At 43.6% G+C, this 26,064-nt stretch overlaps 1 protein-coding gene across 1 annotated transcript; it reads right to left on the bottom strand.

Moving 5' to 3' along the window:
- Nucleotides 1–59: 59 nt before the first annotated feature.
- On the bottom strand, nt 60–25,311 carry SLC12A3 (solute carrier family 12 member 3). The gene is made up of 26 exons (XM_077310236.1): nt 24,914–25,311; nt 23,667–23,813; nt 23,440–23,515; nt 22,458–22,553; nt 21,891–22,030; nt 20,071–20,181; nt 19,534–19,645; nt 18,961–19,091; nt 18,222–18,306; nt 15,616–15,770; nt 14,813–14,920; nt 14,360–14,483; nt 14,089–14,190; nt 13,631–13,786; nt 12,529–12,628; nt 11,762–11,873; nt 9,945–10,085; nt 7,770–7,876; nt 7,331–7,413; nt 6,703–6,771; nt 5,848–5,949; nt 5,060–5,171; nt 4,766–4,852; nt 3,946–4,081; nt 2,183–2,250; nt 60–342 (listed from the first exon to the last, which is right to left on the bottom strand). Exons 1-26 carry the CDS (start codon nt 25,214–25,216, stop codon nt 201–203), a joined length of 3,105 nt encoding a protein of 1,034 aa, XP_077166351.1. The 5' UTR covers nt 25,217–25,311; the 3' UTR covers nt 60–200.
- Between the last annotated feature and the right edge of the window lie 753 nt (nt 25,312–26,064).

The following is a 26,064-nucleotide window of genomic DNA, read 5'->3' on the forward strand; positions in this document are numbered from 1 at the left end:
GCGGCCCTTCTGTGACTCATATACCACTAAAGAAGGAAGTACTTATTGTTCAAGAATCGTCTGGTACTAGTCTTTTATTGGAGGCTTCCACGAGCTGAAACAGAACCCCGTTAAGATCAGTCCAAAGACAGGATCCATCTCAGTCCAAAAATCATTTTAGTCTCGATCCAGGGTCCAACAAACTCTTGCTGGTCCAACAATTACTGGCAGTAAAATGTCAAGACGTTTTCTTGATTGCCTCGGGCCAAGATGACAGGAGGTCTCAGGTCTTGTGACAGGGTTTCCAGCCAGGCCATGTAGAGGCTGCTGGGGCATCTTCCCTTTCTGCCTATTGGCAGGGTTCTGCAAAGGAGACAAGGAATAGGATAGGGAGCGTGGCTCGTATTTGTTAGTTTGAAATTAAGGTTGTGGGGAAAAGAGAGCAGCTGTAGCGGCAAATGTTTTGCTCTAAATCTTTCCTGAATCACAGAGTGAAAACCTGCAATTCTCTGACTAGGCCACTAGACAGAGTAAGAGGACAAGAGTACTGGAATCAAGACTGTTAACAAATTTAGCAGGGAGTGGCAGCTAGAAATATGTTCTTCCCAGTAAAACTGTCCCCTGAAAGACCTGTGACCTAAAAGCGGAATGGTTAGATATACAACGACCAGTTTTTTCACCGTTCCTTCTTCTGGCCAGGTTAGCTTTCAGGGAGACATTTTCTCCTCCATCTTCTTCTCCAGTGAAAATTGATCTGATCATGATCAGTGACTACAAGTGTAGAATTAAGCTATGATCTTGTCAGGGATAAAAGCCATCATTCTATTGAATAACAAAGTAACTAGGACTACCAATCTCCTGGAGATCTCCCAGAACTTTAATGGATTGTCCTACTACAGTGATTAGTTCCCTTGAAGAAAATGGCTGCTTTGAGGAGTCCATTCTGTGGCATTGTACCCTGTGGAGGTTCCTCTCAAGAAGATGACAGCATGTACCAAACCACAAGGAGGTTTAGGAGGACGCTTAATAAGGGTTTTATATGCTGTTACCCGCCACGAGACTTAAGGGAGTGGCGGGCTATAAATCCAAATCATCATCATCATCATCATCATCATCATCTTCCTGGGACTTGAATGACTAATATGAAGCAGAATTGGGTCCTTAATGGACAAACCATGCCTCATGTCCAAGGTATAGTATTCAGCCATGTTAAAAGAATCTGGAAACAATACCGTAAGGATAGTGTCCTGAGACATGCAGAAATGAAAAAACAACCCCAGCAGGAAATCTAGGCCAGGGCATAGTAACACCCTAATATTTTGAGTCCTTGTGTGAGACTATGCAGAAGATGCATAGGATGGCACATGCATGCCTATCTCCTGCTACTCTGGAATCTGGAAATATGAGGACAGAGGGCAAGCATAAGCCTTCCATGTATCAGAGGGATCATGGGCAAGCAAGCAGCCTGTCATCCCTTTTCCTTCATCCTTGTCCTGGGAATATTGTTGTATCCATATTTAACTTGCTGCCCCCATGAAATACGGTGCATCATAAACATAAATATCCATTATTCCCTGCCACGCGAAAGGCAGTCCCCTCCCCACCACAGGCCACATGTGGGACCCTGCCTCATGAGTTTGCTGAACATGTTGTTTCTACTCTCCATCTGCAACTGCAAAAGGCAGGAGATTCCTGGCAAAGCTCCTGATGTGGCTGGTCAGCTGCTGCTTTCAGCACGGTGAGTCACCAATTAGACCGTTTATGCACTGGGAACTTCACTGCCCCACCCCCCTGTCAGGAGCACAGATCGGGGGCAGATGAGGTGCACTGGGCCAAATACTCCCCCGTGTGGGTGCAGGAAGAGGTGGGGCAACCTGCCACGACTAAAACTCCAGTCTGCAGCCTGGCATGAAACCTCCAGTGCATAAACGGTCTTACACAGGCATGAGCCGAGCATTACTTTTCCAAAACGGGCTTCTCTTTGAAGGCTGACGGAAACTTCCCAAAGGACCGTGTGAAACTTCAGCTGGTTAAAATAAACAGGAGATTGCATTTGAAGAAGTGGGCCCTAGTCTGCAAAAGCGAGGGCTGTAGTCTGGCCCTGCGAGACTGCTCTAGACCCCTGTTTATTTTTGTTGAAAAAGCTGGAATTATCCTCCTGGAAGGCATTCTAATGAGTCCAATCATAATATCTTTTACTTACATGAATATGAGGGCTGCATCCCGTGAGTAATCCAGCAAGATTTCGTTCATCCTCACTTGCCGAAGGGACTGAGGGAAGGAAAGACGACAGAAACTATTAAATCCGTGGGTTCACGGAAGAACGCCAGGCTACTGGGCAAATGAACAGCTCTTTCTTAGTGCTTTCAGCAGTGAGTACATGTTGTAGCAGGTGACAACAAGACCAAAGAACCCGCCAGAAAAATCCAGCATATATACATGTGGTAAACGAAGGAACCTCCCACGGATGCACACAGTTGGCTAGATCACATTTGATTGATTTGAATTGATTGGATCCAGCAGATGGGATCCTTGCCATGTGTGGGCTGGTTCCGCATCCGCCTGGATCCTGCCTCGGACCTCAAGCTCGGTCCTCGGAAGATCCCCATGCACAACAGAAACTACCATTGAGTATAGTTGGCATATATGTTTTCGTTCAAGTGCCTCTGGGGGAGAAGGAATTATCGACTCTCAGGTCACCTGCCCTGAGTCTTTTCGAGAAAGGGTGGAATAAAAAGCAAAACATAAACAAATAATTCCACACAGACACAGTCTGTGGGATGAAATGAGAAGCCGCTCCATGCTAGGACTGCCCTTGTGCTCTCAAGTCACTTTCCATTTATGGTGACTGGAGGAATTAACATTCTCTAAAATATCCTATTAAGAGCCTTGCTCAGGACTTACAAACTAACAACTGTGGTTTCCTTTATTGAGTCAATAAATCTCATGTTCCTCTTTTCCTACTGCCTTCTTTTCCTAGTATTATTACTTTTTCCAGCGCTTCTTGTCTTTTCATAATGTGGTCAAAGTACAATAGCCTCAGTTTAGTTGTTTTAGCTCCTAGGGGAAAATCCAGGCTTAATTTGATCTAGAACACACTTATTTGTCTCCTTGGCAGTCCATGCTATCTGTAAAACTCTCCCCCAACATAACAAGCTGTGGCTGGCAGAGCCTTAAATTGATTAGTTTTCCTTCTAGGGCTGCCAGCCTCCAGGGTTCCCAGAATTATAACTAATTTCCAGGCAGCATAGATCAGTTCTCCTGCAGAAATGGGTCAATTTGGAGGGCACTGTATGGCATTGTATCCAGCTGAGGTCCTTCTCTTTGCACGCTCCATCCCCTGCATTTCCAAGAATTTCCCAACCCAGAAGAAGTGACCATATCCTCCTCTACAGTTTGTCAGGAGCTACTGGGGAAACCTCATATCCATGTGCTTTAGCCTTTTACTACTTTCCATGCAAGGATAGTGCCTTGCTAAGACCTCAGGTTTTTACAACTAGCTCATTTTATGGCTGTTTTAGGCTCAGCACAGACTCAGTGACAGAACACGGGGGGGGGGCAACCTTTCATACAAAGTTCAGAAGCAGAAAGCCTTTTTGGCAGGCCTAGACAGGAGCCCATGAGCCCATGAGCCAAACCATGGCCAGGAATCGGGTCTATAAACTTGTCTCCCTCTCCTGCTGCTTGCTGTTTTCTGTTCTTGGCTCAACAGAGTCAAGGTAAAACCAGTCCCAGGCACTAGACAGACTGTACCATGCACTGTTTCATAACATGAAGCTAGACTCGTGGTATGTTTCGTCCACCCCTGATTTAGCATATTTGCTCTTCAGGACTTCAGCATTTCCTGTGGAAGCCTTAAAGACACAGGGGCCCTGGGACGGCTCAGAAGGTCCCCTTCTCCTGAGTTCCTGCGGCGGCAGCAGCTACATCTGAAATCCATGATGGCAAGCAGTAGTGCTCCCCAACCTTAGCTTTGTTTTTGGTGACCTCCTCATCAGAAATCTTCCATGGACAGTCGTGTCTCATCTCATTCACCACGGCCTCATCTTTGAAGCCATCATGAAGTCTGAATGGGGCGATCAAGTCATCAAATCTCTTCACGCTGTGGACAAAGCCATTGAGCCCATGTGAGCAACCACATCTGCTTGCAAATAAAGACCGGCCCAAGGTTATTCCCCCTAGAGATTCCTGTATTTACTGTAAAGTTGTACCACTGATTCTTTATGGATCCCAATCAGCCATGTGGGGCCATAAGAACCCCTCTCCCTGGGCCTTATAGGCCCAGAAGAACTTCATTCGGTCCTTTACTCTTGCTAAGATGCTCTGTCTGTCTGTCTGTCTGTCTGTCTGTCTGTCTGTCTGTCTGTCTGTCACCCTCCCCAGAGGGCTGTTCCAGTTGTTATGTCAACTACTTCTGTTTCCTGAGAGAATTTAAGAGAGCACTCTGGGAATTAATCAGGAAGTAATTGCATTGGTTTCAGCCATCAATTCACTAATAGCATCCTAACCTGCCTCAGTAGAGTGTTGTAAGCACAGAATTGATTGGAATAACCAGAGAAGAAGAGAACCTGATTTGTCTGCTCAAGAACCAAAGATGGCACTTGTCCAATTAAGACTTCACAACTTCCCAGACACCCTCTGCCTGCCCACATTATACCCATACTTGTAAAGCCCTCTTCTATTTTGGGTCACAATTGTACTTGACTTTTCAATTAATACACATGTAGAAAGAGCCAAGCCTAGAGACCAAATGGGTGAGCAGAAGAGCTATTGCAGTCATATTTACTGTTCTGGTCGAGGTTTCTGATTGATATCTGGAAGGATGTGCACTTCATGGAATCCAAGTCGGAACTTGCTTAACAGGGAAATTATCCTGTAAAGAGGGAGAAAAGGATTTCCTGTGTTTCATGAGATCCCAAATTTCCCTGTTTTGGATCTTGCCCCAAACTGTCTGAAAATCGATGGAAAGATTCCTCCCAAACACACAACTTGACTGAATCAAGCCTTTCCCCCTTTCCATTTCTACAGAACAGAAATGACTTTGAATTATCCCAGAATTCCAGCTTGCAAAAAAACTTACGCCTTCCTCTCATCATCCATCCTGTTGATCTGCCCACCAACAAACACACGGACCTTGCATTTCCCCCATCTCTTCTTGCGGCCAAGGAGGTATGGGATCAAGAGCGTCAGACCTGCCAGATGGGAAAGCATGGGGTGATTTTTAAAAAGATCTAAAACAACAACTAAGTAACTATTAGAAGTTTCGAAAGGGAATCCTGTAAGAGTCTTCCAAAGAAGCGGGCAAGAGTTGTACCTCAAATGGGTTAAAGGTAGCATTCTTGATTGCTAATGTTGTGCACCTGTTGATAAACATTTAGGATGAAGCAATAAAGCATGAAAATATCCCAACCAATTCCTCAGTGAGTCAGCAATACACTCTTATCCCTCTAGCCCCTCCACATCAAGCTTAATGGGTAATCATTGGAGTTGCCACAGAAACCAAAAGCAACCCTTTCAAGCCCTGTCTTTGCTGGAAGAGAGATTTTCACGCACTTTACATGCTCAACGTGTGTGCGCCAAGAGAGGAAACTCCACCCCCAAAAAAGCCCACAAACGCACACAGAGGGATAAGACCCATATGTGGTCATGTGTGGTTGTTAGAGGCGTGGCCATACAAGCCTAATTCATAAGCCATGAACTTCCCAATTTTGTGGGTTTGCGGAGACCAGTGGGTTGGATTGTGCCCATCTCTAGTTCTAAGTCCTATATGTAAACAGGGTAAATATTGGGTATGTATACATTTGAGATGCTTGAATGCCATCACAGAAGTGGGGAAAGTTCCAGGTTTTTAGCAGGATCCAAAATTACCTCCATCATCGAATAGCCAGTAGATGTCAATGGTTTTCTTGCCCTGTTCCACCTGGAAGACAGTGCTTGCTTGCTGTTCTGCTACCAGAGCATCAGGATCCACTAGAAACATGAAAAAAAAACTTGCTGCATGATATAGACACCACACTCAACAGTTCAAAAGCAACCTACACAGCAAAATTTCAAATGAGCTTACACAGGTATGCTCTGTCTGTGTTCATTTCAGAACACTGGCACACTTAAACTGGCATATGACAAAGCAATTTATAATATAGATGTGCCCTTGGATCAAAGTTTCGCTGCTTTCTGCCTACCAAGATCCTTTGGTCCTCCAGATGTTCATTGACTACAATCCCCATGAGCCCCTGCCAGCAAACACTGGCAGGGGCTCATGGGGATTGTAGTCAATGAACATCTGGAGGACCACAGGTTGAATACCCCTGCTTTAAAGGATTCACCTTCTGAGATCCTGTAACAGACGGTATGAATGGACTGAACTTGGAATCTTGTGCATGAAAAACACATACTCTGTTATTGAGCTATTGACCCCTAGGAGACAAATACACGTATGTTTTCTCCTGCAGAGCAAACAGTAAAGAGTGTGTCTGTGATGAGGGCACAATTTAAATCAACATAGTGGTGTAGGGGGAAAGTTATAACTCCAATCTGATTTCAATACCCCAATCCATATCCCTTGCCACTTGTATCTTTAAAGATAAAACGTAGGAGATGCTGGTCTCAGATCTCTCATGTGACCCTCAGTCAGCTGCTCCATGGAGGAGGCTCTGCTAATTGCACAATTAATTGAAAGATGAACATTTGTGCTCCACATAGGGGAACCTGCTTAGAACTGACACGTGCTTATGGCTGCAGGGGCATCGCTGTTCTTCTGGGGATCTTCTACTGGGTCAAAAACTGGGTTAACTGGAAAAGAGGAAAAGAGAAGGGTATGTGAAAGAGAGATATGACACTTTGCAATTAATAAGCAAGCTGATTCCACATACACACGGGACTTATTTATACTTTAACTATTGGAGGAAGTGGTGACAACTTACTGAATTTCTGTATTTGATTGTGCCTCAGTACTAAGGGATAGTAAGTAAAAGGGTTTTATGCACCCATGTTATATCAGGTCAGACCAGTGATTCATCTTCCCAGGACCTACTGATTGAAAATCACCCCCGGGCAGAGATCTTTCCCAGTTCAGCTTTCTTTCTAGCTGTCATTTAGATCACTGAGCTATTGGATAAACAGAATAGCCCTTTAAAGATTCTTCTGATTGGCCTCTGGCAGTCCTGGCCAGGAATGGGTACAAAGTATATGCATATTTGCCATGGAAACTGCCTCTTTTTATTGTTTTGTAGGCCACTTGTTTCCCCAAGGCCTTCTTTCTTCTTTGGCCGCTCAAGAAAATAGACCATTTGCCAATCTGAATCCAATCACAGCCCTGCTCCAGGAGAAATGGATCCCAAGTAGTACTTACTATGAGCTTGCATCAGTCTGGAAATATTTAGCCCTTCTTTCATCCTCATCATGCACACACCATAATTGAAGTCAAAAGCATCACTGGAAGGAAAGGGGGGCATGGCAAAGTATAAAAAGATAGATCCATGGATGTGGAAAACATTGCAGAAGCTCAACATTCTACACTAGGCAGGAAGGAGACTAAACATGATGTTTGCCAAAGTCTGAACCCCTGGATCCATTTAACTACCCCCACAGGTGGGCTGGCTCTCTCAGATAGCAGTAGAAGATGCTGAAAATATAGTTTCCAGAAAAGAGACGAAGACAAGCTATTCTATAGCTTACATTTAAATAAACACACACTGCAAAGCGGTAGTGCTTGGTGAACCTCAGAATGATTTGTCTTCCTATTCTTCCTGTTCATCGCCATTAGCTGAACTATCATGATGCCAACTTACTGCAGAATCCCAATGTAGTCCTCAACGGTCTGGGGATGAGCCACCTGCCAATTCTTCTTGTATCCGATCACTAAGACATTGGGTTTCATTTTCCCAAGACCGGTGGCCTTTATAAAAAAACAACAGAAGGACTTATTTAAAGCAAACACATTTTTTTACACCTAATAATCGGATTACTTTTGTTTGTTTGGAACAATGGATGGCAGAGAGCCACCATAATGGTAGATAAAGGGTTTCAGATGAGCACTCGATGAAGCTTTTCTTAAAATATCAAATATTTAAACTATATGATAAAGACCAAGGATTGTACTGGCTTCATCTCAGCTTAAATGAAATTGATTGTTGGTATGGAATAGGGATTTGGAGCACATGAACCCTTGTAATATTGCCTAGCAAGAGGGGAGGGAGTTCAGTCAGCTTCTACCTACATTTGGTTAGCTCTGTCATCTTTCTATCTTGCAATACCTGGAAAGTCTCATGAGGAAATAAAAAAAAAAACAATGGAAAAACATTGTAGTTTTGAAGTTAGCTAGAAAGTAAGTTTTTGTCTCTGTCCTCTGATTTTTCCCTTTCCCCTGTTGGCTGCTTAGAATAAACCTTTCAGAACTGGAGGAGTATTCTGAGAGATGTTCTGCATTCATCTGTCCTCAAATTTTGGTTTGCTCTTCCAAGAATCCAAGTGTCGGGGAGACATTTGCTATTATGGAGGCAGTAAATTTGCTGGGCATTCTTCTTGGGCCAGAAAGGTCCTTCTTCTTTCCTACACACACATTCTCTCACACACACATGTATGCTCTGGCATCAGAGTCTAGTACTAGCGTGGTACATGACACTGCATTTGAGGAAGTATGCGTGCACATGAATGCTCATGCCTTGAATAAAACTTTGTTGGCCTTAAAGATGCCACTAGACTCTAAATTTGTTTAGCCTGGCACAAGTCATTCATGTCACATATCATTACTTTTCTCCAGGTGGCAGCAGTCTACCAAGATGAGCTGGATCTAAGAATGTAGTGCTTCAGGTATAAAGACTTTTTAATCTCGTGCATTCACAAGGAATTCAGTGTGCCTTTGCAATCCTCCTCCCTCATCTAGAATACTGGGGTGATAAAAATGGCTTCTCAAATCAGATATGTTGTCTAGACCAGGGGTAGTCAACCTGTGGTCCTCCAGATTTTCATGGACTACAATTCCCATGAGAATTGTAGTCCATGGACATCTGGAGGACCACAGGTTGACTACCCCTGGTCTAGACCATCCATTATCAAATGTGCAAAGGAGAGCCCAAAGGGTTTATGGAGGGCCCTGGTAACTGAACTGATAAAAAAAATTGTTTTCATCACATATAATGTTGTTAACAGATCGAACGTTTGACTTTCGTCAAGGGAAAGAAAAAGAAGTCGGGTAATCCATTCATTTGTGTGTTCATTCAAGGGGAAAAAAAAAACAAATGCACGTGCTTCTCCTGGTCAAATGTTCTCAAAATCTGTCTTGCGTATATATAAGACAAGGTATGTTGCGTGTAGTTAGTTCAATCTTAGGCCTTTTTCAGCCTAGTTCACAGCTCATTGCAGGGGCCCCTGGAGCTGGAGAAGAGCTCCTAAAAGGGGCGTGGCAAAAAAAAAAGATTGAGAATGGCTGGTCTAGGTTACTACGGTAACACAGAGTACTCACGGGCTGAGTATACATAGAGCAGGGGTAGTCAAACTGCAGCCCTCCAGATGTCCATGGACTACAAATCACTGGTAAGGGCTCATGGGAATTGTAGTCCATGGACATCTGGAGGGCCGCAGTTTGACTACCCCTGCTCTATGTATAGAAAGTACATAGAAAGTATAGGGCTGAATCCTCACATGGGCAAGTTATTGCCAAGCCTTGTGATCATTTGCAACTAGCTTGTCTTTTCCATACAGGAAAGCTCACTTGCAAATAACTGCTCTTGTACCATGACAGCACAATATCTAACAGTATGTGAATACAGATTAGAACTAGTACTGAGCAGCCTCACCTCAGGGTTATAGCTGCCCCCTTCACCAGCATCTGGAATTTAATCATTTCCAAGGAGAATGCTGAATATTTGCACGAATCCTTTCAGGACTTCCAAACCAGCAGTTACAGATTTAAGCCACCTGCACATCCTTGATATTACAGTGTCCTGTTTTTTTTACAGTTTTACCTGCATGAGTATCTGTGCCCCAGTTCTCAAGTCCTCAGCTAAGACATCAGTATAGAAAGCCTTGATTTTCCGCTTGGTGAGCCACTTGGTATGGTCTCTCGACGTGAGCCTGAGCTCAGACAACTTCTGTTTCCAAGGCCCCTGTGACAAAGCAGGAAGAAGACGCAAGAGGGTGGCTTTGGCATTTGGGCGTTTCTAGATTTACGTCTTCCTGGAGTTACCCAGCTTGGACCAGGATCTTGTTCCTGCCCAGATATAAGAATGGGGAATCGTAGGATTCCAAACTTTGTGTATCTCCCACCTCTACCTCAAACTCCAGCTGCTTTTACAAAGGGGCACAGGTTGTAGTTGATAGCACTATTTATTGCATGTCTTTCTTGTTTCCAACTGTAACCCAGTTTTTGCATTATGTCTGTCCTTGCCACTCACTTCTGTAAACATAGTGGAGAGGGCTCAAGATGAGGATAACCATTTAGGAAACTATCCTCAGGCATTCCGAAACATGCTATGTTCTTGCATCAGGTCCCTGACCGCTCATTTGCACTGATCTAATCGACCCAACTTGCAACATGGTGCTATGTGCTTGCTGGAGGAAGGAAACCACTCAGGGGGAATTGGCACTACCTTATCAAGCTCATGTTCAATGGAACTGGTGGCCAGAGAACACATCAAGAGCTACTAGGTCAGTCAGAGCAAGAGCAAAGGGATGCTTCCATGGGCTCATCCTTTAACCGTGGACAAATAACACATTTTTAAAGCTTTGGTTTTAGCAAAGCTTTAAGGATACCTCCAGGGTGAAACCAATGCAGCACATGTACCAAGATTCACTTAGCTTGACTTGGGAAATTCCTGAAGATTTAGAGGCAGAGCTCGGGGAGAGGCTTCTGTTTCTCCTAGACTCTATGATATACCATAGAGTCCACCCTCCAAATCTGCTGTTTTTCCCAGCAGAACTGATCTAGGTAGTCTGGAGATAAGTTAGATTTGAATTCAGTAGCCCCTTGCAGACCAGCAAGATTTAGAGAGTATAAAAATATGGAATGCTTCACAAATTCACGTCCTCCTTGTGTAGGAGATCAGTTGTAATTCTGGTTGCTCTTCAGGGCTAATTTGGAGGCTTGCAACCCTAGTGACTTTTCTCTTGTGTGAAGACTCTTAAGTACACTAGGAGGAACCGGGATTTCTCTCTTTCCCCCCAGAATTGACAAAAATGCAGTCCTTGGACTGATACAGAGCCAAACATTAACATGACATTTCCATTCCCTGAGCTAGTCTTATGGGTTAAAGAGAAGATAAGGTTCAACAAGGCCCAGCCTGAGACCCCATTTCAGTATTACAGCTAAGCCTTAGGAAACATAAATACTGTATAAGTCGTTAGGATCCTTCCCACATGCTGGAAGAACTCAAAGCCGTCTGCTTACATCTACTATGAGATCTCCAAGAACAATTATTATATATGTATAGAAGCACAAGGTAATGTTAAAAAAAAAAAACCAAAACAAATTAGCATTGGATGCTGGGTTTTCATAAAAACAACAAAACCTGTTGGGAAATGTTTACATGCATATTGGGGTGGGTCCAACCAACTTTTCCTTCTATCTCCCCCCACTCCTTACTATAGTCTCTGCAGCTTATGGCTTCTGCCCATGCAAGACCCCAGCATAGCCTCTTGGGATGGTCAAAGGAAAACTGTCCTCCCTTTCTCATCCGCAGAAAAGCCAATTGCATTCATCCCATTTTCTAGCTTGCCCCTAAATGAGTATTCGGTACCCTGAGCTAGCATTTGCTGCAATGACAGATGGGCAATTAATACTCACAATTAACACATCCCCACAAATCATCAGGCCCAGGTTTTTGGTGAAGGTGCCCACAAAATCCACAAGTGCTGGCCGGAATTTGGGAGGGCCAGTGAGGACCAAGCATTGAGGCCTGGCAAAGAAACAAATCAGCAGCTTCAAATGTTTCATTTGCAACAGAGTCAGCCCTACCATAAGGCAAAGTGAGATAGCCACCCCAGGGGACATCTTTAGGGCAACTGAATCTAGGTGGTGCCATACCCGTGTTCTTCCTTGTGGACCAAAGCTGGGTCTAGGCTGCCATGGCAAAATCAGGTGACATCTTGTTTCCCTCTATCAGCCCCAAACCAGGGTGGGTGGAGTTCAGGGTAGAGGCCCAGGATTTCCAACCTGTAGGTGGGACCTGGAGTTCCCCCAGAATTACAGCTGATTTCTAAAGTACAGAGACCAGTTTTCCTAGAGGAAATGGCAGCTCTGGAGGGTGGATTCTACAGCGTCACATCCTTACTAAGGTCCCTCCTTGAACTTCATGATCCTCAGGCTCTGCCTCTAAATCTATCTGGAATTGTTCAAGCTTCAGTTGCCAGCTTTACCCACCAGGCTTATTTTACCCAGTACAAGACATGACCATGACCAATTAGCTCCTGTTTAGCAGTGATGTTGCTTAAATGCTTCTGTCATCAGGCCAGCAGTTTCTTCAGTTTTGCAAGGTCTCGTGGCAGCACAGGAACTGGACCCCCTTGAAGAGTCCCTGGTTTAGAGAATTTTGGAGCTTTAGACTTACCTACCTGTAATTTTTTATGTGCTCATCAACCTCATTGAGTCCTACAGAATAATTCAAGGCCATGTTGTAGGAACCTGCTTGGACTGAGGAACCCCAGTTCACCTCTGCAGAAAGACAGACCATAGAGATCCTTTCAAACATTTTTGTCTTACTGATTGCTAAGTAGCACTAAGCGTGCATGCGAATCAGTTGGGTAGGATACAATGATTTGGGCCTATGGACTTCACATACTTCATATATATATTTGGATCATGTTGTTTGCGGCAGTCATGCATATAATACATGGTATATAATACTGGTATGAATATTCTGCAATGCCCTTACACATTCATGATCTAACATTACAATCTAGGAGTATAATTGAGAATGCGTTAGGGACATGAGTCTTGAATGTGGATCTAACTGAGCACTTTGCCTGACAAGCTATTGGAAGATATTGTGGGCCAAAATCTTTCCATTGGGTCTGCCCAATCAGGTCTACCCAAAAAATTATTGTTGATTGTTGCTCACAGTCCTTCCGTTAAAAATGAATGAGGATTTTATTTCTAGTGTAACGTTTTTTCCAAGTTTACATTTCCATGGGAATCATTCCAAATCCACATAAAAGATTGTTAGAGAAATGCAAAAATTATTAGTGGAAGACTACCCATGGACATACAAAGCATCTATACACTCAGTCAGACCTTGGGTCTATCAGACTCAGGATTGCTTATTCTGGTTGACAGCAACTCTCTAGGATTTGAAGCAGTGATCTTTCATATCACCTCCTATCTGATCCTTCCAGTTGGAGATACTACGGATGGAACCCGGGACCTCCTGCATGCAAAGCAGATGCTCTGCCATTGAGCCCCTGGATTACATGGATGAAGTTTCTGCAAGAGCAGTTCCCAAGCAATGGAATCATAACCAATCAATGGAATGATCTGTTTATTTAGAGAACATTTATTTCAGTCTCACCCTTTCCCTCTAAAATCAGTCCCTGAATGATTTATGCCATCCGTTCTCCACCATCCGTTCTGGTGCCCATGAAAGGAACCCATCACTCTTGGGCAGTATTTGCCATCTCCCCAAACCAAATGCCTGATCTGCTGCTACCAGTTACATACCGGGTTTCTTGTACAGAACATATCCCAGCAGGAAAACCACAATTCCAATGGCGATGAGGGCTGCCCACCAGGTCAGCAAAAACATGATGACTACAGACACAACGGCACCAAACAGAGCTGCCCATTTGCTGTAATATCGGAACGATGGCCTCCAACCTGTATGGACAAAACATGAGAAATGACTAATAATAACAATAAGATGAAGACAATGAAGATGACAAAGACAAAGCATTTTATAGCATTATAGAGTTTTAAAGGCATTTTATATGCATTATCTTTTAAAACATTGTTGTAAGGAAAACCTGTTTCTGTTTGTGCATCCCTGGATCCAACCCATGGCCAATAAGCCAAATTCAGTAGGTATTATCTGGTTTGTCAAACTACAATCCTTGAAACTGCCCTGAGTCTAATCTGGTAGGTTCAGCTCAGCTATTAAGCACTGCTATGCAAGTTCTTACCTGGCGAGTTTGTAATGGATGCGTGGAAGCAGCTGAAGTTAATGAGTGCATAGGAACACAAGAAGAAATTGGAGATGATGGGGGCAATAGCATTCAGTTCCGCTGCAGGGATTAAGAAGAGAAAGATGGCTGTTATCCAAAGCACAGAATAAAAATGAATGTGGAGGACATAGAAGGGTTTAGTGCCAAATTTAAAAATCCTCCATCATTCAGGAATTCACCATACCTAGACTGAATTCTACCAAGTGTTCTACTATCCTTAAGAACTTACCAATGAGAATAAACCCAACTGCAATAATGTAGGTCAGCATGTATCCCCTGATTGGCTCATTGTTTTTTCCATATCCTTTCCCAAAAAAGCCAATGACAGGATAGAGTTGATCCTTGCACAGGCACTGTTGGAGAGAAGATAATTTTGTCACTCATTATGTCATTGGCTAGTAATCTGAGCCCCAGCTCAATGAAGCCAAGGGAAGGCAAGCATAAATGGATGTGCGGCTCTGCTAGGATCTGAAGAACAGCCACCAAGTTGCAAATTCAGTATCATTTGCTAAGAGGGACACATTTAAGAGAGAAAGAGAATTGTGCATGAACTGGATTTTAATGTTCATAGTTTTAATATTTGCTTTGCTGTTTTAACGTGCTGTGAGCTGCCCTGAGCTGCCAGAGAAGGGTGGCATAAAAATCTGAAATATAAATAAATAAATATAATAAACAATCTCACCTGGAAGACTTTGGGTGCTGAAACAAGGCAGGCCAAAGCAGAAGAGAGGGTGGCCCCGAAGATTCCAGCTGTGATCAAAGGTGCAAAGCCAGACACCATGCTCATGCTCTATGGGGGAAAGCAACCAACATCTGCAAGATGTACAATGTGGATAGAATTGCATGAGGACCCATGAGCCACATGCATCTCTGTCAATGGAGGCCAGGACATCTAGGGGAAAGTCTTGTTTCCATCAAAATAGCATCCTTCATTGCAGGTCTATACTGTCCCCTATGTGCTTAAAGGAGACTATTTATTTCTGCCTGTTGGGCTGTAGCTCAGTGGAACAACACATGCAGGAAGTGCCAAACTCAGTCCCTGGTGTCTCCAGTTAAAGGGATCTCAGGAAGCAGGACTGCAAAAGAACTTGGTCTGTGAGTTTAGAGAGCTGCTGCTTGTCTGACTTAACAACACTAGATAATTAATTTGCTACAGTGTAATGTGACTTTCTATATACATATCAGAAAAAGAATTAACCAAATACTCAGTTTGCTAGACAGCCTATACTAACGCCTCTTCTTTTGGCATTAAAGGGGGCTGGTTTTGCCCTCCCATTTCTTCCTGAAGACTGTGATTCTCTGAGATAATCCATGGTTCCAAAAAGTGTGCATAATTCATAAGGGATTCCAATGCAAATCTCATAGGCTCAGATCCTTGGTTACAGTCATTTTAATTAGAAAGAACGCTAACTTTGTCCTTCTACTCCCCAAGCCTAGAGCTCTCAATAGAAATACTGTTCTGACCCAATTCCATCTGGCTGATACCTGGTAATGGTTAATGAGACCATAGCGACAGGTGTGGCTTTGGGCACACTCTGTGAAGTTCCATCCATAATCACAAGCAATTCCTTCACAGCCCAGAGATCCAACGATGAGAGTATCATTCACATTTCCAGATGCATCCCGGACCACACAAGCACCTAGAAAGAAACAATTTAAGACCATCTCCTCCTTCTTTCTTGTTCGTCCTACACTCTGTGTTTCACAATAAACAATTTGGAATTTAAAAAAAAGGTATAATGTCTTTTATTGAAACAAATAAAAATCTCAGAACATTATGCAAGCTTTTAAGTTCTCTAGAACTCTTCATCAATCTGAAAGATGTTGTCCTTGGGCGTGGTGAGAAAGCCCCATGTTTGGAATGGTCTTAAAAGAACATGCAGGAGAAGCTGCAGGTGTAGTGGCATTAGATGCTATTGGGTGCAACGCAGTTTTCAAGATGGGACAAAAGTGGTATTCTCCTTTTGTGAATCTAAGTGATAACATCCAAATAAAGGTGGTCCTTTCATTAACAAAGTTGAAGAATACTCTAAGGTGTTGACCTAACAAAATACGGCAATAATAACCAGTGGATGGAGGCAGCACCTGGATGCCAAGTCCCATCTTTGTCCCATCTATCTTCTTCAAACTGAAATGTTGTTCTCTTTTTGTTTTCCAAAAATTGCAAGTATCTGTGTTTTCTCACGCACACAATCCCAAAGCAAAAGTTGTGTGCAATACTATATATCAGGACAAGGCCAAATTTATCAAAACAGAACTCTAAGAAAAACCTTTTAAAACTTATGCTGCCATTTTGTGATATTTTGATTGATTCTAATGAAAGGTACAACATGAAGTTTTTGTGTTTGAAATTTGTTTGCAAAGAAGTGTGGGTGCTCTCTATCATCTTAGGTTCATGGCTGAAGAAATGTATGTGGAAGTAGGGTTCAGCCTCCTAGCCCTGTCCCCCAAATGCCCCAAGTCCATCTAAAGCAGGGGTAGTCAAACTGCGGCCCTCCAGATGTCCATGGACCACAATTCCCAGAAGCCCCTGCCAGCGAATGCTGGCAGGGACTTCTGGGAATTGTAGTCCATGGACATCTGGAGGGCCGCAGTTTGACTACCCCTGATCTAAAGGCTGGAACAAATCCTATGTATATATGTACAACTTTTGAATGTGCATAGGTGAAGTGCATGCAGCAAGAAACTCTCAGATGCAGGGCACAAAATAGCATGTCAGTCAGTATGGTGCTGTGGTTAAAGTGTTGGACATAAACCAAGGAGACTGGGATACAAACACCCATTCAGGCACAGAACGTAATAAGTGGCAGCAAACCTACCTTCCAGGGCTGTTGTTTTAACCCAAAGGGGGTGGAAATACTTTATGCTATAGTTCTTTCAAGGAATGACAGTATAAAAATCAAATATTGTTTTAAAAATGGTATAAACACCCTTAGAGAATCTTAAAGGTTCAGCACCCAAGACAGCTCCTGACAGAATGCAGTGTGAAATACCATTCCCCACTGGAGGAACCGCAGCTCTCCAGTGGGTCTTTACAGAAAGAAAATGGAAAGTGGAGAAGACCCCTCCACACACACCTCATTTTTTCCCTTAAAAGCAACTTCAGCAGCTGTCTTATTATGAATCAAGGTCAGTATTGTCTACTTAGCCGGGCAGTGGCTCTCTAGAGCAGGGGTAGTCAACCTATGGTCATCCAAATGTTCATGGACTACAATCCCTATGATCCCGTGCCAGCAAACGCTGGCAGGGGCTCATGGGGATTGTAGTTCATGAACATCTGGAGGACCACAGGTTGACTACCCCTGCTCTAGAGCACGTGCCCACAGGCAACATGGCATCTGCTGATACCTTTCTTGGTGCCCACCAAGTGTTTTTAGGAAATGGGTGAGGACAGGTGGGGCATTTGTTGAGAAAGTTGTCTGACTAGCTACTGAAGTAGATAATGCTGTTTCAGCAGCAGCTGCTGCCATAGTGTTGGTTTTATTCTCTGTCCCTGCGTGTTTCTTAAAATTATCACTCTTCTCCCCTGGATTTAGGCTGTGTGTATGGCTCCACCTCCTGTGGCAGCCATTTTGCATTTGCACCCACTCCTGTGTCAGAATTGAGGTCTGCTACATCACCCTGTATCTGATTCTTTTCACTAGAGATGTCATCTCATTGAACCTAGAACCTTCTTCATGCCAAGTGTGCAGTATACTGGTCTACCTTACAGGGTTATTGTCACAACGATAACACATCTAAAGCTCTTTGAAAGCTAAAAGTGCCATACAAATGCAAATTATTGCTATTATCATGACTATGAGGGGAGGGGGGTGATTTATGGAAACTTCCTGTTTCTTTCCACTCCTGGGCAGAGTACAAGTTGAGTGAAAGTAAATACACCTCTCTTCCCAGGGGTGCTTGTAAGAAGCAGGAGATTCAGGGAGAGAGAAAAGGAGGGGTAACAGAAAGAGCATGGATCACTGGAAGGAAGGGCAGAGACAGCAAAGAAGAATTTTTGTTTGCAGTCTGCCTGGAGAGATAAAGAGCATTTCACCAATCAAAACACTGACTTCAAGACTCTAAGAACATAAATTAAATCTGTTGCTTACCAATTGTAGCAGAAATAACCAGATATGATATCGTTGTCCAGAAAATAGCCATGAGGGTACCTTTAGGAATAGCTATAGCAGGATCCTGCCCAAAGGAACAAGTGATATTTAGAAAGATCAATTCCTCAGGCATCACAGTATACAGGCCACACCAGCTAAGTGGTTCACTTGAAGTGAGGAGGAATAAAACTCATGTAGGCACTCCCTGGTGAAAAGAAGTTCGCAGATTTGGTATACACACAGTCTAAGGGACTAAAATACTGGAAAATATGAAAATGGAATAGATTCCCTTAAGTTAGGGGATTCAGAATGTACCCGCAAAGAGTTCAGGTACTTCAAGGCCACCTAGAAAGCCAAGGCACCTAGAAAGCCAAGCCATGGCCAATTTCCTCCAGGCCCTCCATGGCCAATTTTTCCATGGCCAGTTCCCTCCAGGGTGGGTGGGTGGAAAGGAGAAAAGAAGGAGGAGGAGGAGGAGGAGGAGGAGAAGAGTTGGTTCTTATATGCCACTTTTCTGTTTCCTGGCTTACAGTCACCTTCTTTTTCCTCTCCCCACAACAGACACCCTCAGAGGTAGGTGAGGCTGAGAGAGCCCTGATATTACTGTTCAATCAGAACAGCTTTATCAGGGCTGTGATGAGCCCAAGGTCACCCAGTTCATTGCACGGGGAGACCTAGAAGACCCCATTTGTGTACACCACCCCTCCTTTCCCTGGGAGCCCCTGCCAGCAACTCCTACCTTCAAATCACCTGAAATGTTGGCTCCTGCCAAGATGCCAGTAGCAGATGGGAAAAAGATTGAAAACAAACCAAAAAAGCTGCCGTCAGGTCCACGCCAGTGGGGCACAAAGTTCTGAGCAAATATATCCGCTGCAACAGAAGAAAGGGTTCATTCTTGTAGTGAGTTCTGGCTAACGATACTTTTTTCATGGCCTTTTCCTTCATGTACTAGCAAGGCTTCACCACCACCCTTCCTCTTTATCTCTAAACCAAGAACACAGGTTGGGACATGAAATGGTCCAAGAACCCACCAAAACTTGGAGGAAGTGATTGAAGGGATGAAGCAGGCAAGTGTCCATGTGAACAAAATTAGTTTAGATTTTGTTAAAGAGAGAAGCAAATGGGGACTGTTGTAAGACAGCTGAAGCATTTTGCGGTTCAGTTTCTTTCTTGTTGATTTGACAGTCTCATCAACTACCTCCCTCCTGTGAGGCCTATGAGTTTCTCTTGCTTGTCATATTACTTCTTCTGGGGGCCTACAATTCAGAAAGATTCCCTTCTGTACCAAGCATCCATGCCAGTAGCTGCTTACCTCTGTAATTGAAAAATCCTTTTGCTTGCTTCTCCATGCTTGCTGGAATTATTGTCCCAATGACATAATTTACAAAGGAGATCATGATGACTATGAAGAAAAGAACCTGGGCCTGCAAAACCAAACAAAAATATTGTGAGAACTTTATTGGTCCAGGGGAAGAGCTATGGCTCAGTGGTAGAATATCTGCATTGTAATCTGAAGGTCCTAGGCTCAATTCCCAGAATTTTGATTTCAAATAATGTAGATGATGTGAAATACCTTGACTGGGAATTTTGGAGAGCCAGCTTGGTGTAGTGGTTAGGAGCGGCAGCAGTTTGATTCCCTGCTCTTCCACATGCAGCCCACTGGGTGATCTTGGGGTACTCTTGGGGTACTCACAGTCCTGTTAGAGCTTGTCTCATAGATCAGTTCTATCAGAGCTCTCTCAGCCCCACCTACCTCACAGGGGAGAGGAAGGGAAGGCGATTGTAAGCCTTCCCAACCATATCAGCTTTGTCTTCTTCTCCATTTTATAGGTATAAAAAAGGACCTCACCTTAGCTTCCCATTCCATTCCAGCCAAGGAAATGCCAAGCAACACGGTGACGGTGATAACCCCAATAATGCGGATATCATTTGTGGGGTCTACGATAGGAGAACTGTATTCCTAAAAAAAAGAAATTCAATCTTGAGTATTTAGTGAGCCTGCTATCAGAATGAATGCAGAATGTGCAACCTGGAACAACTTCAGGAAATAAATCCACAGGAAAAAAAAAACAAGGTCAGTTAGTTTAGGGGATCCTTGCATACCACTGAGGAAAGACAAATTTTACTATCCCTTCCTTAACTCAGTGGCCTGTGTCCCGAAAACTGTTATTCATTTAACTCTTTTCTTTTTTTGCCACTTGTCCAAAAATTTCTCCCAGTGTCCCTCTCATTGCTGAATCCTTCTCATAGATGGGAATGTCTTCCTTATATTCATAATTTCATCCTCAGGTGAATTAAAGGACAATTATGCCTAAGGAGGTTACTGAATTTTGTGGCAACTCTGGTTCAAGTTGGGAAGCTCATGTTTTTCCCCACTATGTTCAGAACAATTCTGTTAGAACGTTTCTTTCTGTTTGTCGCTGCTATTATTGTTATGATCCATTTGACATAACTACGTACTGAGTTTGCTGTATTGTTCTTGTTCCCTGTGTTTCGTGTGAACTGCCCTGAGCCTCAGGGGAGGGTGGTATAATCAATCAATCAATCAATCAATCAATCAATCAATCAATCAATCAAATACAACCACATCCTGTGTATAAGTGACAAACCATACAAAAATGTCGTAAGAACAAACAAAACTAACAAAAGAAACAAACAAAATGGGAAACTCCTCCCTCCCCCCCCATCCTCCATAAGTAGGACAAAAATGCACTTCCCCATCATGGACAAAAGTGATCCAAAACATGAAAATATACGTATTCATACATCTTGAGTTGCATCTCTCCCCCCCCCCAACTACTTAAACATGGCTTTCATAGCTTCTCACCTTAACTATTTCATTAGGCAAAAAGTAGCCACTTCCTTTCCATGAATAATCTAGTTTATCTGTATATATTATGTATAAATATTAGGGCCTCAGGCACTGATCCATTTAACTGCTATAGTAATCTGACAAAATTACAGGCTGCAATCCAAGGAACACTTTCTTGGTAGTACAGCCTGGTGAATAAAACTGCACTGATTCTGAGTATATCTGTTAGTTGGTTAATTGGTGGAAGCATATTTTAACATCGGTGGGTGTTTACGAATTATACTACTTTGGCTCCAGTATGTTAATACAACAGGACTGGGTCCCCCTCCTTCTTTTAGCTTCCTCATCCTTCCCTGAGTCTCAAGAGACTCCTATTCTGAGGTTTTGGTAACATGCATTTATTTAATTTGAAGCCATAAGTGATAATATGCACAACCTTTAAGGAGGTGTGTCTGTGAGAGAGAGACGGAGAGCTGTTGCTTAGCAACAGGGCAGAGGGAGACCCAGCTGGCTGGTTCCCTCAGAGTAAAGAGATTGGGAAGCAGAGGAATAGCTATAGGGTGCGGGAGAGTTTGCCAGGGTAGTACCATTGGACCTGAGCTGACCTGTGGTTGTCTGAAGAGAAGCTGGCTGAAACTACACCTATTAAAAATCAGCAGGAAAGGATGGCAGAACCTTATGGGGAAAGACTCCACATGCATAAAAGCTCAACCGTAACTCTGCTTTTCCATGTGGCCCCCAATAGAGGTGCCAGCCTCCAGGTGGGAGCTTGGGATCCCCCAGAATTACAGCTCACTTCACAATTTTTTGACAAGGGAAGGTATAGCTACCATCCCACCTGGTTGTTCAGTGTTTACCTGAAGAAGGTCCCGCACCGTTTCGGCAAAACCCACTGTGTGCATGGCCACGGCTACGGCATTGGCAAAAGCAAAGATGAGTCCGATAGAGCCTCCCAGCTCAGGCCCAAGGCTCCTGGAAATGAGGAAATAGGTCCCACCTAACAGATGAGAATATCAAAACTGTTAGTTTTGAGTAGTCACAAGAAAGCAGGATTGTTTTTTTAAAAATCCCTAAATAAATAAATAACATTTGTGGTTCCAAAACATTGTCTGAAGACATAGAATGAAACCACCTTGTTGAAGCTGATGTGGGTTTAGACAGCACCATAACAGTAAACCCTAGAACAGGGGTAATCAAACTGCGGCCCTCCAGATGTCCATGGACTACAATTCCCATGAGCCCCTGCCAGCAAATGCTGGCAGGGGCTCATGGGAATTGTAGACCATGCACATCTGGAGGGCTGCAGTTTGACTACTCCTGCCCTAGAATGTCTTGAACGTCCATGGGAAGACAGGCTATAAAGCAAGACGTGCCATGTGAGAGAGAGACATTCTGTGGAACTTTACCAAGGTATAAAATGCTACCTGATTTGACTTTGCCGTTGGTAGAAATCGCTGAGATTGAGAGTCCAGTGATGGTGGTCACCGTCACAGACATCAGTATGATCACCCATGTCAGTGCTGTGGATAAAAGGTAATTTTTGAAAATTATACTGCAGGATACAGGATAAACACCGCTACTCTGAATTTTCCCCATGTGATACCCATCACTACTATGGCACCCATTGATGTATTCCTTCCCCAAAGCTTCATCTTCTCCAAAGCAAAAAGCCAATCCTCAGAGCAGGAGGCTTTTCAGAACAGCCTGGTGTTTCCCATGTATCTGAAACCTGGGGCATACTTTTCCAGAATTAAAATTGGAGATACTCTTAACTCTTGCGCCTGAAAATATTTAGAGGCAGAATATCTCAGAATACACAGCACCCGTCCTCAAAACAGCCTGTCCTCTGTGTTTCTGCATGAATCACTCTTTTGCTGCATCAGATCCATCCTGCACCCAGGATATGCTAATTGGAAGGAAGGCAACACTAGATTAGTGAATCATACAGAGATACAACAGGCATCCTCCCCAAAGGTGGTAATTCTGGTAATGATCCTGTCCAGTAGCGTTTCCTATCCCTTAAAGGAGACTGATTAGAACAAGGCAAATACAGGGCAGTAAATTAAACAGAGATGCAGGAGGCATTCTTCTCTGTGAATATGCAATTTGGTCTAAATTTGTAATTAATTTGTTTTCTCATGGAAAATTAATAGTTTTCCCATGGCACATAATTTGGAATTTAAAAAAAAGTCTTTTGCAATTCTGCTTGTAAGGCATATTGAGGGTATCTTTGCCTGGGGGGGCCATTTACCGTCCTGGTTTTCCCTGGCATATTAAAACTAGCAGTGTATGTAAGGGATTGCATTTATGACCCTAGAATAATATCCACTGGGATCAGTGCCTTCCTGATTTCACTGTTCTGTAAAAGGTGTATATGACTAAATGAGGTATTTAAAGGTACATTACCTATCCCTGCTTGTGCAGTGATCCAAGGCAGTCGCAGGTAAAGAATGACACCCCAAATGTTAAGCATGCACCGAATCTAGAAGGGAAAGCAACTGTAATAACTGGAAAGAATCACTAAGATATAACCAGAACAAAACATCCAGTTTGCAGAATTTGAGTTTCCCCATTGTGAATAAATAGAAGATTCATAAGCAGGTCTACAATTGCTGTGCCGTGCTGCAACTTACCATGACCCCTTTAACCCACCCAAAACGGACAGGCTCCCCCTGGGGGTTCTCGGCCCCCTCACTGGCCCCTTCTTCGGTCTCTCCTTCAGAAAGGCCATCGTTTGGGTGAAGTTCATATGCTGGAGGATGGAGGTGGATATTTTCTTGCTGGGACGGGGAGAGCCAGCGGCAAAAAAGATAACAAAGAAAGAAGGAAGTCAGGACAAGATACTGATTGAGAACAAAATTTAGCAGCATTTAGTACTACACCAAGACAGGGTGAGCGGATCTGAAGGCAGTCTGGAGCTTTAGACACAACTGCTTGGGATGCAAGTGTGGAGAAATGAAGCAAATGTATAAGGCAAAGTTTTAAAAAGTAACATATCCCTGCACCTTCAGACAGTTTTACTTTGTCAGTATAATAAAATCTAAGTGTTCTAGTGCAGGGGTAGTCAACCTGTGGTCCTCCAGATGTTCATGGACTACAATACCCATGAGCTCCTGCCAGCAAATGCTGGCAGGGGCTCATGGGAATTGTAGTCCATGGACATCTGGAGGACCACAGGTTGACTACCCCTGTTCTAGTAGTTCCTTAAGATAGGAAAGTTTGGTGCATCCTCTGAGCTCTCAGAAGATGGAACCTGAGATTGTTGACTATGATTCGTTAATGGGGATAGAATGCTCTCCACATGTGTTCTTTTATCATTACCTCTCAAGTTCAATGGGAATCAAACCTGGCGTGGAAAACACAGGAACGGTTCCCTTATGAGCCCTATCTCAAGCAAATATTGGCTCGGACTCATATATGAGAGGGGAACCTACAAAGTTCCAAAGACCCTCAGTGCAGTTCAGCTGTCCCCTACTCAGTCTGAACATTCTGGCATCACCAAAGAAATTGGTAACCGGGTCAGTTTGGAGCCACTTCCCCCACTGCCTTCTCCAAATGCAAGCAAGGGATGAAGAACAGCTCTGTGATTCAAAACCTGCACTCCTGCATTGTCCTTTATGTTAGAAATCGTGAGAAGAGAGGAAAGCAGTGGGGCTAAAGACCCTGAAGGAATATCCCTGGCCAAGCGAAACAGAGGTTGCTTCCAAACATTTGCCAAAGGATACAAGGGTATAAATAAAACTTTGACTTCTTCTTGCTGGGATAGGAGATGGAGAACAGTCATTGCTGGCTGCTGGCTCAAGTTTGGAGGAGAGATTAAGGGAAAGCAACACAGTTTTGGCACCACAGCATCAGAGAAAACCCCCCGATGTGTCTTTACCTTGAGGAACGAGTGCAGATCAGCAAGGGTAGGTCTAGGATTCTTGGCTTCGCTGGTGATCTTTGTGTTAGCATAGTGTTCGTAAGCTGGCACAACATCAATTGTATTGTAGCCAAAGGTCCGCATGTAGAAAGTGCTGTTGGTGGTGAGGTGGTTGGCTTGGCTTGTGTCATAGGGGGCTGTATCTGTCTGTCCATAATGCATCATGCCGCTGTCCTCAGTGCTGATCAATGTGTTGATAGTGAATCTCCCGTTGGAGTGCATTGGATCCGTGTTCCGTTCCAACGCCGGCAATTCAGCCATTTCATTTCCTTGGATGTTGTTTGCAACTTTCTCACAAGCTTACGCTCTTCAGACAGGTATGGAATAGTGTAGGTTCGGGGCATGTAGCACGACATACCAAGGGTCATGGGAACTTTATACCCTGCAAAACCAGAAAGAACTGACTGACCCTCTACTCAATTAACTCCCAGCAGAGGGAACAAATTGGTTGGAACCATCTTGAGCTGGTTGTAGGAAAGAATAGCCTGGAGGAATATCTAAATACTTACTCACCAGCTTCTAGTTCTAGATCAAGCGTATGATAACAGATTTGGTATTAAGTCCTCGGGACAGACCAGCTAAAAAACACAAGGCTGATAGGAAATTGGGGCGGAAGAATTTCTCTGATTCATTTTGTGTGGGTACATTCAGTTTCTTCTGTGGATTCATTAGGTACAACAAAAACAAACCATGGCCTTGCTGGGAAGGAGATGATTCATGGTTGAGGCAGGTCCTTTGAAAACGCTTTAGTAATTGGGGTCGTTTTTGCCTTTCAACTGCCTAAACTTAAGGGAACAAATTTTGAGTCCAGTGGCACGTTTAAGACCATCAACGTTTTATTCAAGGTGTGAGCTTCTGTGTGTACGCTCACTTCCTCAGGTACAATGTGTACACAGGAACGCTCGTACCTTGAATAAAACTTTCTTCTGTTCTTATAACAGAAATATATCTTTGTTGTGTCTGACCAAAGAGCCAGGTAGTCTGGAATCTTGTTTCCTATGATGCCTAAAGAGATGCCCCCCAAACCCAAAAGGATTTCAAAAAAGCCATAGACCTTTTCTGCTGTTTGTTCCCAATAGCTGGTACCCAGAGACAGACTGCATCTGTGT

The sequence above is a fragment of the Paroedura picta genome, chromosome 14 (genome assembly GCF_049243985.1).
Source record: "Paroedura picta isolate Pp20150507F chromosome 14, Ppicta_v3.0, whole genome shotgun sequence".
NCBI classification, from domain to species: Eukaryota; Metazoa; Chordata; class Lepidosauria; order Squamata; family Gekkonidae; genus Paroedura; species Paroedura picta.

Coding starts and splice junctions, on each gene's coding strand:
- SLC12A3 (XM_077310236.1), bottom strand. CDS start 25,216: ATGGCTGAATTGCCGGCGTTGGAACGGAACACGGATCCAATGCACTCC. Junction 11,874..12,528: donor GAGCACATAAAAAATTACAG/GTAGGTAAGTCT, acceptor TTTCTTTGCCAG/GCCTCAATGCTTGGTCCTCA. Junction 7,877..9,944: donor GGGCACAGATACTCATGCAG/GTAAAACTGTAA, acceptor TTTTTTATAAAG/GCCACCGGTCTTGGGAAAAT.